Below are 13933 nucleotides of genomic sequence, written 5' to 3'. Positions count from 1 at the left end.
CTCCAGGAAAATGTGTCTGCCGCTGCCGCCTCTGTTCTCCTGCACGTTTACTGGGTCATTGGTCCTTTTTCTGCAACAGGACTCTTGCAGGGATATACGCGGTGCATATCCAGATGCGCCTATGAACACCGATTGGCATAATTGGATATTGTTTTGGATGCAAAGGAAAAAATTTCAGCTTGATCCCTGCTTGCACTCTGGTTTTAACAATGTTTGGACTGCGTGTTCGTGCACACATGCACGCGTGCGTGCATGTGTGCACTACTCCACTTTATGGGGAGTGGTAGTGTAGCGGTTAGCGCGCTGCGCACCGAACCCAACGACCTAAGGTCGATTCCTGCTCATGGCCAACACCAGTTACGATTATTTGAAACGGTTCTTGGCCTCCGCTAGGTCGACTCAGCCTCAAGTGAGTACCTGGTGCAGTGTGTAAAAACATTGCCACTGAGGAGACAAAGAGGAGGCAAAGGCAGCTGGGCGTGGTGCTGGCCACCGACCCCCTCGTGCGCCGTTCCGGCCTTTATAGGTACTCGCTTAACAGCACTTGCCCCAACAGTCTGTTCAAGCAATATTTTTGTCTTTGTTGCTGTGTAGTGGTTGGTAAAGTACGCTGCGTTCTGATGCCAGCGACCTGTGCGGTCCACCAACCCCAATTCCTGGCTGCTATTCACAGAAACTGTTATCTGCACCTGACCTGGGCCTCCACTTAATCAACTCAAGGGGAGTTAGCCAATTAGCTTGCGACCTACTTTATCTAAGCTTTCATATAGGACTGATATTTTCTTTGTTACCCATTAAGGCCTCGCGGAGACTTCTTTTTAAGAGAGTCCTGCTGTGATATGTTTGGAATTTTTTTTTTCAGTTACTGCATGCGTACAGAAAGCAGAGTACCCAGTGACACCCAGGTGTATGAAGGGGATACACTCAAATTACTCAGAGGTCGCCTTTAGTAACCTACTTCCTCTACTGTCACCCACTGGCACTTCATTACACTACAGGTGACCCATGCTTAATCTCTTTGTGATCCACCAACCTCGCCTCCAAGTCACTGGGCGACATGTATCCATTAGAATTTCCATGCAAGGATAATTACTAATTGACAATTTACAACTTCCGTGCGCGTGCAGTTGTGGGGAGCGGTGGCGCAGTGGTTCGCGCACCGCACTACGAACACACGCAGCCTCTGTTAGATTCCTGGCCATGACTGTTACCTGTGCCAAGTGATATCAGAACCTGTTCTCGGGCTCCCCTAGTTTGGCTGAGCCTAATCTATAAGTATCTGGTGTGGTGTGTTAACGTCATCACTGGGGGAATAGCCATACAATGGAATGCCATCCGCAAGGAACTCCACCTCAGAGATGGAGCGATAAATTCATCTCGTGCACAAGTGCCAAGTTGATTGTTCATCACAGGATCGTGAAATATGTATGTTGAACTTCTTTCGCACTGTCCGTAGCCAACCACGCTAATCGGACGTGCGGGGCGAGGACATGAGGAGGCCTGCATCCAGCAGTGGACTGATCATGCTTGATGATGATGATGGGCTAGAGGCAGAAGAAATTTGCCTCAATCCATCCCCACCACCAATGGCCACACACGTGGCCACGTCTCGCAGCAGCAGCCGGGTTAAATGAGCTGAATTGAGAATGCACTGCACAAGTCTTTTTAGACGTGGGACAAACATCCCCATCGTCTAGCCGGCCTCGTGGAAAAGTTTTTTTTTTTAGCTCCCTCCATCTGGCCGCCTGGCTGCATTTTGACAAACTAAAACAACGTAAAAGCGATACCGCTAATGTTCAGGCCCTGGGGAAAGCTGTCAACAAGGCGCGAGATAGGTTAAAGTTGTGTCGCGCTGCAGTAACTGTTATTCAATCAGTTCGCGAACCCATTGAAAGCCCGATGATGCAGTGTTCTCCAATGGATACATGGGTATTCCTCAGTAATTGGCAAGATAAAGTACATTTCTACTGAAAGAACCAAAGAGTACATAGCTACTAGTTGCAACGATTAATTAATATGCGTTAAATCAACCTGGATGGCTTTTAGCATATGTGGCAGGAATCTGTTTGAAAAGCAAAATATAAATGACATCCTGGAAAAGCAGGTCTCCTAATGTGTCCATGAGCCCTGGAAAACATTGCTCTGCTTTTGTAAACGCTGCCCGGCAATATTTCACGATCACACGTTCAGAATTGTTGCACTCACTTGCCATCGAAGTCTATTCAGCCCATTGCCTGGTATGCAGTAACAAAATAGTTTAGGAAAATTGTCAGAACACTGCTTAAGTCGGTACGGTTCGCACAAGTACGCAGTAACAAATTGGGCAACTTCACCTTTGTACGTTCTCCAAATGCACAGCTGTTGTGCTGAGAAGAGCCCTGCAGGAGAGTGATTGGCAGCGCTTCAACACGTGGCTCACTACCCGACATGCACAGACGCTGGAGTAGCGTGCCCGCATGTACAGTGGGGGCATTCGTAACGGCGGGGGTTGTTTTTTAACGTCGACTTCCGCTTCGTTAACTCCCTCGGCAGCGCACGACGAACGGGTGCGAGACAGAGGAGCTCACGCTGCGGCGCAATGGCCTGGGCCAGCTGGGCTTCCACGTGAACGCAGAGGGCGTCGTTGCCGAGGTGGAAGCCTACGGCTTTGCGTGGCAAGCCGGCCTGCGGCAGGGCAGCCGCCTCGTGGAGATCTGCACCGTCGCCATGGCCACGCTGAGCCACGAGCAGATGATTGACCTCCTGCGTACGTCCGTCACCGTCAAGGTGGTGGTGGTTCCGCCCCTGGAGGATGGGAAGCCACGCAGGTGGGTGGGCCTTGGGGACGCTGTCCCACCCCTGCAGCATCCCACCCCTGTGCCATCTTCCCCCACAGCCTAGCCGCGCACGGCGTGTAACTCTTCACTCAGGTTGCCACCAGAACTTAACTTCAGCTAGGTTTGTCCAGATTGGTGATCTTGATCGGCCCGGCTGGATTTACCAATATTGCAGTGATTGTCACCTGCAGCGCATGTCTAAGCCAAGAGAAGCATTAGGCGATAACATAGCGATAAGATGTCACTTTGCCTTGTCACTTCCCGTGATGGTGTTTTCTGTGGCCTCACTTCATGTCGCTTCCTGTGCAATTGCTTTCTTTCTGAATGGGTGACTGGCGGCAAACCATCGAGCCGGATATGATGTCATTGAAACAGTGTGGTGGCCTAGCAATAGTTTTGTGACAGGTGCTCTGTTCTATTAAAGTAACGACATGTGTATTGGACCAAAGGCAAAACTAACTGTGGTATTACTGAACACCACTTATGATGATTGTGATATATAGTGTGCTAATTATGTTATCATATTACATTGTAAAAAAAAAGCGATGTCAGTAACATTGGACACATGCTACCATGGTCAAAGCCTGTGAGGTACTTGATGAAGGTCCCAAAGTTCATAAGAAAAATGTCGCCTGGACATCCACATTTTCTTAAAATGCCTCTTTGCCCTTGAACCTGTTGATCAAATTGTCTACATTTACTGCATGCTACCAAAAAAAGTTTGGTTGTTTTGTAAGGCCATGCTTATATTTCAGGCCTTGCAGCCTCCCTCATTGTCATCAACACTATTCTGAAGGCAGCTTTCGCCAGCGCGCAAACCCACAATGCTCAGAAAAACGCTCTCACCGTCACCATGATCGGAAGTGATTTTTTTTTCCAAACCCTCATCGCCACGACCCTTCTACGGTCCTCACCTTGCTGTGGCACCCTTTGTGCCTGCTCGCGCCGATATTTCAAGCAGTAGTTGGGCAGGAGAGATCGAATCCAACAGTTGTGGCTAAACCGGTTGTGTTTGGCAGCGGCGGTTGCGTCTGGAGGGCATGCACGTGTGTGCGCAAGTTCCTCGCGAAAAGTCCGCGTGGCGAGGTGCTCTGCCAACCCGCGTCGTCATTCATAATTAGAAATTTGCTTTTCGCGTGCGTTCATCATTCATTTTGCCGCCTTTCCTCACAAACGCGTCTCCACTTTTTTTCCGCGGTGCGTGTTTGTCTGAAAGTCAATAAACGTAAAGCGTTTGCGCAGCTGTTTTGTCTCAATTAAGCCGGCGGTAATGTGCTGTGTTATTTGTCGTGGTGAGTTTCACCGTTGCTGCGGGGCATAAAAGCACTGTAGACAATGGGGCCGTGTGGTGGAGTCCTTCGACAATGCGTGACCAGGCTGCCTCTTTGTGCTTTTCTTTAATTGGCGCAGAGACTGGGAGCGGCCATCCTCTTGACATTTGGTTACTTTTCACGTTGTTCTTAAGGAGCGATTCTTTAAAAGAGAATGCGATAGTTTAATTGTCACAAAAGCGGCAGTTAACCTTCCATACGCGTTCCCTCTGCTGCTTGTTCCACTGTTGGTTAGAACTTTGTTTGAGTCCTTGAACTTCGGTTGTGCAAATCGAGTACAGGGTTGTGCAGGTTATAAACTCAGTCACTGCTTTTGTAACTTCACAATATTATCAAACTCTATTTGCTGTACAGTATACGTAAAACCATGATGGGGTTTTTTTGATCCAAGTATTCTTTGTTTCATTGGGTTCTTACCCAGTTTTTAATAAAAGTTGTCTATCTATCTTTACTTAACTACCGTATCTAATAACAGAATTACAGTCTCATCATTAACACTGATTGACCAAATAAATGAAAAAGCGAACTAGTAAACTAAATCGATGACTCGCCTTGCAGGGCCCAATCCGAGCAGCACCGACCGCCACCGATGGAGTACAAGACCAACGCGGACTCGGCCGCCACCGCCGCCTCCGCCCTGGACTACCGGCCCCCCTATCGGGGGGCCAAGCCTTGGATGCGCGTGGACGGAGGGGGGCCGTCCACCTCGGGGGGTGGTGCGGGGGCGGCCGTTGGCCTCAGGGCCAGAGGTCCCGTCCCCACCTCTGGCTTGGCCCGGCCTCAGGCCCTGCAGCAGCAGCCGGGAATGGCGGCGCTGACACCGAGCGGGGCCGACCACATCCGGACGTTTGCCATGAAAGGGTGAGCGTTACAGAGTGACCCGCAGTCGCGAGATGTGAACTACCTCCGCTGGTATACAGGAGGTCGTAGGTTCGATCCGGACCCCGACGCCTGCTGTCTATTTGGAGTTTGCATGTCTCTCTCCCCGTGGCCGTGTGGATTTTTTTCTGGGTCCTCCGCTTTTTATTCCACATTCAGAATCAATGTGTCTGTTTAGAGTATTTGGCTGCTATTAATTACCACGTGATAAGCCACTTATTTGAGCTTCATTTGTGGTCAGGTCGCTTTTGAAAAAGAGCAACATAGCTCAGTGGGCTTACCTTGGTAAAATAGACTCTGTAGTGAGACACTTTGGGGTGGGACGTGTCATTAAACCGTTTCTATGGAAATGATTGCTGAAAAGCCTCACCGGCAATGGTTGCCACATCATTTTGTAACATTAAAATCAGTTCTTACACTTGTGAGATATATATATATATACATGCATCAAATACTGTGTGTAAGAATTCATTATTTTCAATGAATGCAACTCGTATGTAAATGAAAAATCAATGCTACTTTAGTTAAATGGCATGAACAACACGGGAAAAAACGAGATACAGAGGACACTAACAATACAAACAGCACAGTACAAACCAAGACAAACAGGTTAATAAATATCGTGTATATGCATGGATTATGCAACGCTTTCAAACATAAGTTTGACTTTGGAAGTATTTAATTTGCAGTACCGAATGAGACGGGTAGCTCTTGGAGTGAATTTTTTTTTGCATATTTGCAAATAGTCCTCGTTTCTCTGGAATATTACGACAGTATATGCCATTGCTGTACCATTGACAGTTGCCCTAAAATTTCCTCCAGTATTTAATGCCCCATCACTGTTTCATGCACTGATGTTCCATTCAGGAGTAGTAGAAATTATGTATTTAAAACAAGACTGTGCACATTTTTACCATTTTGTAAATTCACGTTGTGTAATTTAACGTGTGTGGCACAAGCTGCGGGCCTAACCTGGAAGGCTGTACCTGCATGGTTTGTGCTTGTACACCACGGCTTGTGCAATCTCTTTGTTGTTTTCATTTGCGTTGCCCACAATGACTAAGTTGTCCCTTTATGCGCAACTGCGAGGGTTAATGTCTCCTTTCAGCGCTGAGAAGCTGTCTCCCCAAGCCAAACTGCCAGGAGGTAAAATTGGGCACAGTGCTTTAATGAAAATAATAGCAATGAACACATCATATTGAGCAGGGTGGATTAGGGGGGCGGCTGTAATGGATTGGTGGCAAAGTAGGAGGCATGTGCTTCATTTGGTTGGTGGTAATCTCCGGCGGAGGTTAATAATAATGGGGTCAGGCCACGACCCGAGCTGTGTTTGTCCTTGAGGGCAGTATTGACTGTCTGGCACCGAGCTCTATCCTCACAGCCACTGTTGCCCTCCATATATCACAATTTACCAACCGCCTAGCCAATCACTAGTGGCCTACCAACAGTGGCCCTCAGTACAGGTCTGCGTGATTGGTTGCCTTTTCTCAGTGTCAACATAACTTGCCACCGCTCAACACTTTTGATGAATAGCTTGGCTCTATTAGCGACATCAACGCCCTAAATGCTCTTGGACAATTACGTGGCCATCATGTCCAATCGCGCTCTTGATTCTTCGTTTCTTTTTGCGATCAATAACTCTGTTCTTTTGAGAGTCGCCTGTTTTTTTCAGGACGTCCTCTGTTTAGCGGTAATCATCTTGGGCGAACTGTACGTCTTCTCGGGATGCTAAACGCCCCGGTTTTTATCAGTTGTGTAATGAAACATGGTATGCCACCACTCAAGACAATGCATTTACGTGTAGTTTTTCCCTCTTCTGCTATTCTGAGATAATTTACTTACCATGATACGTCTTCGTTATTTTATACCTCAGAGGTGGTAACCTGAAAATCCACGTGCTCGGTTGTGGGCGCCACAGTGGCGAGATGTTATCTCCCTCGCCTGGTATGCAGGAGGTCGTGGGTTTGATCCCGACCCCTTGATCACGTGGATTTTTCTCCGAGTCTTCTGCTTTTTTCCTCCAGATTTAGAATCGCCATGCGTTTCGAGTATTTGGCTGCAATAAAACTCCACATAAGACACTTGGTTTAGAGATCATTTGTGGCCAAGTCCCTTCTGAAAAAGAGCTATATAGCTCAGTGGGCCTTACCTAGTTTATAACATGAGACCATGGACTGGCCTGGACATGCGGCCTGGCCGTAAGCCGCATCAGTAACCACTGGAAGCGCCCCTCCTACATTCCTCTCACCAGTTTCTGTTCAAACAGCGCTTTGTTGGCTCTGTAAACACTCAGGGCGACTTCTCCAACTTGCGACTGTGCTCAGCACGAAACATTTTTTGCTTCTTTTAAATCTTTGCTTATTTAATTTTTTGACACTGTGTGCTGTGTATGTTTTTAAAAAGTTTAGCTTTCCGCTAACTGCACCCACCCGTCCCTCAGCGTGCATCACCTCTGCCACGCTCACAGATACGTAGGGGCATCATTACACAAACTCCCAACATCAAAATAAGCCGGACTTGTGTCTAATGCCTGCTAAGGCTGTGGATTATTACGCCATCTGTTCAATGAGGCCTTCATGTTGAAAAACGTTTGCTTTACTCTCCCGATTTACATGCACAGAACGCGTAACCCAAATATTCCCAGCTTTATATTTCCAACTTTCTGGTTGCCTGGCATCAGGTCCAGAAAGGTTTGCTGACAGCCGAGTGAGCCCACATAGGAATGCAACACGTGTGTTGTGCTTGTTGGTGACCCATCCAGGTGCTATCCAGGCTCAAACCAGCTTGGATTTTCCAAATTCTGATGTGATCAGATGCATCCAAGATTACTTGGTCATATGTGAACATAAAATATGTTTCCTAACTAAAAAGTACAAAAAGTAGGGAAAGACTTTACGACTTCCCTGTATTTATGGGACATACACCGTCTAACAACAACAACAAAGCAGCAGCAGCAGCAGAGACAGAAGAGAACAAAACGGATTGCGCGACGTGTCCCGTAGCTCAGCTCGCCACTGCAGTCTCTGCCTCACTGTTGTCTTTTTCCTACTTCCCAATTCATTTTACTAAGATCAACTGATGATGACACATCCCCGGGGGCCATCGGCTCCCTGCAGAGACCTCACTTTCCCTCTTATTGCACACATACACTGAGATATATCTCACTGTCCAAACAAACACAATTGTGCACAAACGCAAGCAATATAGTGACAATAATTATTATTATGATTATAATATACCACACACGAGCTCAAAGCTGCATCTTATTGTCGTTTTGCAGACCGGGTTTGGCTGCGGAGAGCTCTCCGCTTTGGGTGACGGCATCCGAGTTGAGCCAAGGATACCGGTACTACACCGGCGACAGCATGGCCAACCGGGCGAGGCCACCTCAGGACCGGTATGGCGTGCTGTGGCCGACGCGACACCAGTCGATACGGCTTTGTCAGTTGCCTCTGAAACTTGTTGTGATTCTAAGTTCACGTGAGCTACTTACCCTTGTTGCAGCGCTCTGTTCAGTTGCACTTAATTGCGATGGAATTTATACTGAGGCACAATATTCAGTAATAGATGGTGATGATGATGATGATGATGAAAGGGATAGACTCGCTATCCCGCACCTGCTAGAGAACACACGGAGCCTGTGGTTTGTGATGCCTGGGGCTATGTCAAAGGCTTTCAAAGGCAACTTGAAGCACTGGCCCCCTTTGGTGTTGCTTGGCTTGAGGCCACAAAAAGTCGGGAAAAAAATGGCAAGCGAGCTTGCCCTGCCGTGTGGACATTGCGTCTCTCCTGTCCAGAGCGCAGTTTGAGAAATGTTTTGTGGAGCGAACAAAATTTAAGTAAAATAAACACAGGGCAGTTAGGCATTTCACCGGATTGAAATCCTACCCAGGAAGAACGTTCTGTTTTCAAGAATGTGTGCCGGAAGTTAGTGCTCCTGTGGTTTTGTTATAGGCTGAGCGTGCGTGCGTGCATACGTACATGCTTGTGTAGTGGCTGTGGGGAGCGGTGGTCAAGTAGTGAGCACACTTTTCTATGGAACCTGGCAACTCGGGTTCGATTCCCGGCTATAGTAAACATCAGTGGTCACGGTGAACATCACAAGAGAGTCGTATTCAAACTTGTTCCACACGCCGCCCCCTCGGTTGATTCAGTCTTCATGAGTGCAGTGTGTAAGCATCAGTACTGGTGAGGCGAAGGCAGCCAGGCTTGATGTTGTCCCCACACCCCATCGTGTGCTATTCTGGCCTTAATAAGTGACGAAGAGCACTTTCCCAAACAGTCTATACGGCCATCCAGGGGCTCTTTATCTCTGACCAGGTTTCCTGACAAATGAGGCACACTGCTGGTGACAGTAGGTGTATGAGCCTTGCTTGGCTCTCTCCCAGGTTGATTCGGCATTACATAAATATTTGCTTCTGTGGGCAACGCCTGAACCTGGTAAACAAAGGCAGCCAGGCGGTGTGCTCTGTTCTTGTCACACCACCTCATCACGTGCCGTCCTCGCCTTAATTGGGCCTGACTGAGAGCACTTGCACCAACAGTCTCTAGTTGGGGAAGTACAATGGGTGTTTTTAACATGCAAAGAGGTGGGTTCTACTGGTCCGGTATCGGTGCCTGCAGGAGGCTTCTTATTTATAAATATTTGCAAATCCCTACGTGCATTGGGAACTGTGTGCCGAGAAGGCTCTTGAGACATGCACTGGAGTGCGCACCCTTGCCGCCTATCTACCCTCGGGACCCCTTGCCCATGATTATTTTTTTTGTCTGCAACCTGGGCTGGCATGCAGAGAAAGGTTTTAGCCACTTATTAAAATGTTTCTCATTCTATTGCCTTTAATTACTTTATATCATGAGATTTGCATTTTTGGAGCATGATAGAAGGTTACTTATGAACTCTGTGTGTTTTTCATGATCTGTTCTGGTGAATTCTAGGCAGGAAAATTCACGATTGTGACCATGGGATCAGTGCTCCCATCATGCATTGCACGTCAAATGCCATTAGCATGCTGCGTGTATGGCACTGTTTAATAACACACGCAGCCTTGGTTTGTTTTAAACCATAAACTCACAAGAGACAATTGTTGCCCTTAACATTGTTTACAGCAGCAGGACAATGCAGTTTATAATGCACCGCTTGTCTGCATTACTACTCGATATGTTTTCCGGCTGGCACACACGTTTGTGTCTCGTCATTTTCTCCTCGTTTACAGGAAGAATTTCTTTGGAATTCATTTCACTTGTGAGTTGGCAGACAGCGGTCCTTTAAGGGCACCTGAGCTGAATGCTACTTCTTGCAATCGGGAGAAACGAATCTCTTAGCGTCCGTTATCCAAAGTGCATAGCCACTGAAGCAGCAGTGATTTGCCTTAAACACACACATGTGTGTGTGTCGTGAGCGAGGGGTGGGGGGGTTTGCACTGCGCTACGAACCTGACGACCCGGGTTCGATTCCCGCTCACGGCCAATACCAGTGACGATTATCTGAATCGGTCCTGGGCCTCTCCTCGGTCGAGTCAGCCTCAGAGGAGTACCTGGTGCTGTGTGTAAACATCGCCACTATGGAGACAAAGGCAACCAGGCGTGGTGTTGGCCACCCACCTCCTCGTGACCCGTGGCAGCCTTTATAGTCAGGCTATACGGGGATCTTTGTTGTGAGCGTGCACTTCATGGCGGTAGCGCCGGGCTCATGCTCTCGTCGCCCTTCGGCCGTCGTAAACGAAGCTGTCAGGTGCGGTGTGAGTGTGGGGGGGTGGGATGCAGTGTGTGGGGTGAGGGCTTGCCATAGGGTGAGGTACGGTGTGGAGTGTGGGGGGCCTCTGCTATGTGGGGAGTAGCGGTGGTTTTGGGGGAGGGGGTCGCGTGTGGCCATGGGGTGCGTTGTGGGGGGGGGGGGTGACGCTTTCTCAAAATCCCTTCGAGAGCAGTGCGAGCGGTTTAATCGGCATTGCCGCGTGTACATATTTCAACAAATAAGTATTGTGGATGAAACAAAATCGGCATTCTTAAAATATAAAAACTGTACACAAGCAAAAGGTGGCAATCACTGCTATAGGCTGAGCACTATGTCACATGGGTGCTGCTGTACACAGGTGTGGATCGGTGGCACAGTGGTTAACGCATTGCATTATGAACCCAGTGAGCCGAGTTCCATTACCGACCGTGGGGAACATGAGTGGCGTTAGACCAGATGACGCCAATGCAGACAAGATTCCTTGTAAAAGGTTTCAGTTTGGTGTTTTAACATCTTAACACCTGTTTTGTTGCCAGAAAAAAGGGGAAGACCTATTCTCATATTTTGGTACTGGCAAAGGAGGTCCCATGATAAAGAGTGACACTTTGGATAAAATAAGGAAGCATAAGTTTAGTGGTGAAACCTGATCAACGAAGTTTAAGTGGCACAGCACGCGATGCAACTGCTGTCTCAAGTCCCGACACAACACGCCCGAGGGCACCCCGTGCTGGCCGTGTATGGATGTCTGTGTGTGCATGTGTCTGTGTGTGCGTCTGTGTGTGTGTGTGCATCTATCCATATGTCGGTGTGAATCTTTGTTTTTTCTGTGTGGGGAGCGGTGGTGGAGCGGTTAGCTCACTGCTACGAACCCAGCAACACCAGTGACGATTATTTGATCCGGTCCTGGGCCTCCCCTAGGTCGACTCAGCCTCAGTGAGTACTTAGGCGTGGATGTAAACATCGCTAGCACTGGGGAGACAAATGCGGTCTGGCGTGGTGCTGGCCACCCACCCCCTCGTGTCCCAGTCCGGCTTTCATAGGTGCTGCTCGCTGACAGCACTTGCCCCTACAGTCTGGTAAGGCTATACGGGGAAGCTTTTTCTGTTTGTGCGGCGGGGCTCCTGCAAGCTCACACATGCTCACGTGCCCGCGCTCATGCACGCCAATACTCTCATGCGTTCCCAGCAAACCCATAAAAGTGTAAGTTGTGACTCTCTCCTGGGTCGGATCAGCGTTAATGCATTCATCATCATTGTCATGCGGGGTCGTAGGTTTTATGGTTACAATCACTCCCGCCATCACTGCCATATCATCTATGTGTCATCACCATCATCACTGTTGTCATCTTATTATTTTATTGGTATTATTACACGTTTTACCCGAGAAGGCTTCACCCAGTCTCATGACTCTTTTCAGGAGGTTCCTGGCAAATGTTTGTAATTGGGTGGGGGGGGGGGGTGATGATTGCTGTATATACAGTATTCCAATTGAGTAATTTGCGAATAATTTTTCTAATTTGGACCATGATGCCAGCACACAATGGCCTATCATGACACCATGAGATATTTAACTTCCACTGTGAAGTAGATGGCGGATTGCTTTTATTTATTCTTACACCCACAGTAATCATATTATAATCAGGGCGGCCGATGGATTCCAACAGCTCTCCTCTGCAGCAAGAGGTGAATGCTCAACCGCTAGGCCATGTCACTCTTCCAGACATCATTGTCTTCATCACCACCACCACCACCACAGTCCTTATCATCATTAACGTGGTCAGTGTATTCGTCATAATCATTATTTTATGTCGTAATCACAATGATTGTCTTAATTACTGCCACCAGAATCATTATCTTTTTCATTATATTATCACCATCTTCATCACCAAAATCATCATAATCACCACCAGAATCATCACAATCACCTTCGTTACTGTCCCAATTACCGGAATCAACACAATCCTCATCCCTATGAGGATAACAACATGCATACATCTGGTGAGGCAGTCCCCACTCAATGGAAAGTTTATGGCGATTGCCTTTTGGCTAGACTCGTCCCTGTCACAGAAATGTGGATCACTGATGGAGTCGAGTACTGCACCTCTGAGTGTAAGGGGCACTAACTTGTGGGCGTTAGAGAACACCCACCGATTCGGAGGAGGCAGAGGTAGTCTGGCCTGTGGGTTGCATACACAAAAGCTACTGGCTTTGCCTGCATGGTTGGAAAGTGTGTGCCTGCGTCACGGCGTATGGCGGTGTTTGGTTTGTCGTGTTTTTGTGTGTGTACGTGCGTATATGTGCATGTTGTTGATGTTTGCGTGTTTCTATTGTAGGAAGCACACCGCATGACGAACCCGGCGACCCGAGTTCGACTCGCGCTCACAGACAACACGAGTGACTATAATCTTGAACTCGGTCTTAGGCCTCCCCCTGGGTCATGCCGTACTCGCTGACAGCACTTGCCCCAGCTGTCTGTATGGTTATAGGGAGATATTTGCGTTTGTTATGGGCAACAGTGGTGGATTGTTTCAAGCATTGCATTACAAGATCCCAGCAACCCAGCTTAGATTCCAAGCTACATAGAACATCGATAGCAAGTTGTACTTAAACTGCTCCAACGCATTTCCGAGGTCACCTCAGCCTGAAGTGAGCATCAGCTCTGACAAGACAGAGGTTGGCTGGGCCTGGCGCTGGCCACACTGCCCTCTGTTGGATTGTGCCAGTGGTTTTGATGCGTGCTCGCCACCGGCACATGCTCTCCGAGCTTTGAGGATAAACACACGATCTTGTTGCGACTGTGTCTGTATGTCGATCCAAGGATATTTTTTGTAACACGTTACACCAGTCGGCTTTCTCTTTAAATAAAATAACCATGCAACTCGGTTACCGCTGCTGGAACCCTCTGTGGCTCAGGGGAGAATGTATTTTGGAAATGAAATATATAAAAGCATCTAATTAAAGTTACGCAATATTTACAAGCCGCTGAGTTTGTTAGAGCAGAGTATTTCCACTGGTCAATTAATACACTTAAATGTTATTGATTGAGATGATTAATTATTTTGATGTTTTTAAATGTAATTTGTGCTTTACTGTGAGAGAGTATGTGTTCAGCCCTGAAGGTCACATTTAGGTTCTGCTGCTCATATCACTGAATTTCAGGAGGTTTCTGTTCAG

General features: G+C 47.9%; 1 protein-coding gene across 10 annotated transcripts in view; it reads left to right on the top strand.

Moving 5' to 3' along the window:
• The window catches only part of LOC133352734 (signal-induced proliferation-associated 1-like protein 1), a 159003-nt gene that overhangs the window by 112990 nt on the left and 32080 nt on the right, over window positions 1-13933 (top strand). For 9 of the 10 annotated variants that reach the window (XM_061568570.1, XM_061568564.1, XM_061568567.1 and 6 more), the window contains 3 exons: window positions 2533-2807; window positions 4706-5008; window positions 8307-8423. In XM_061568570.1, the coding sequence (XP_061424554.1) occupies window positions 2533-2807; window positions 4706-5008; window positions 8307-8423 (695 nt within the window). The remainder of the gene's footprint in view (window positions 1-2532; window positions 2808-4705; window positions 5009-8306; window positions 8424-13933) is intronic. The other variant, XM_061568573.1, reaches the window with a different exon arrangement.

This window comes from Lethenteron reissneri, chromosome 41, assembly GCF_015708825.2.
Source record: "Lethenteron reissneri isolate LAM-NWPU_2019-01 chromosome 41, ASM1570882v1, whole genome shotgun sequence".
NCBI lineage: Eukaryota > Metazoa > Chordata > Hyperoartia > Petromyzontiformes > Petromyzontidae > Lethenteron > Lethenteron reissneri.
Note: the sequence above shows the minus strand (reverse complement) of the source record. Positions and strands in the feature narration are given on the sequence as shown.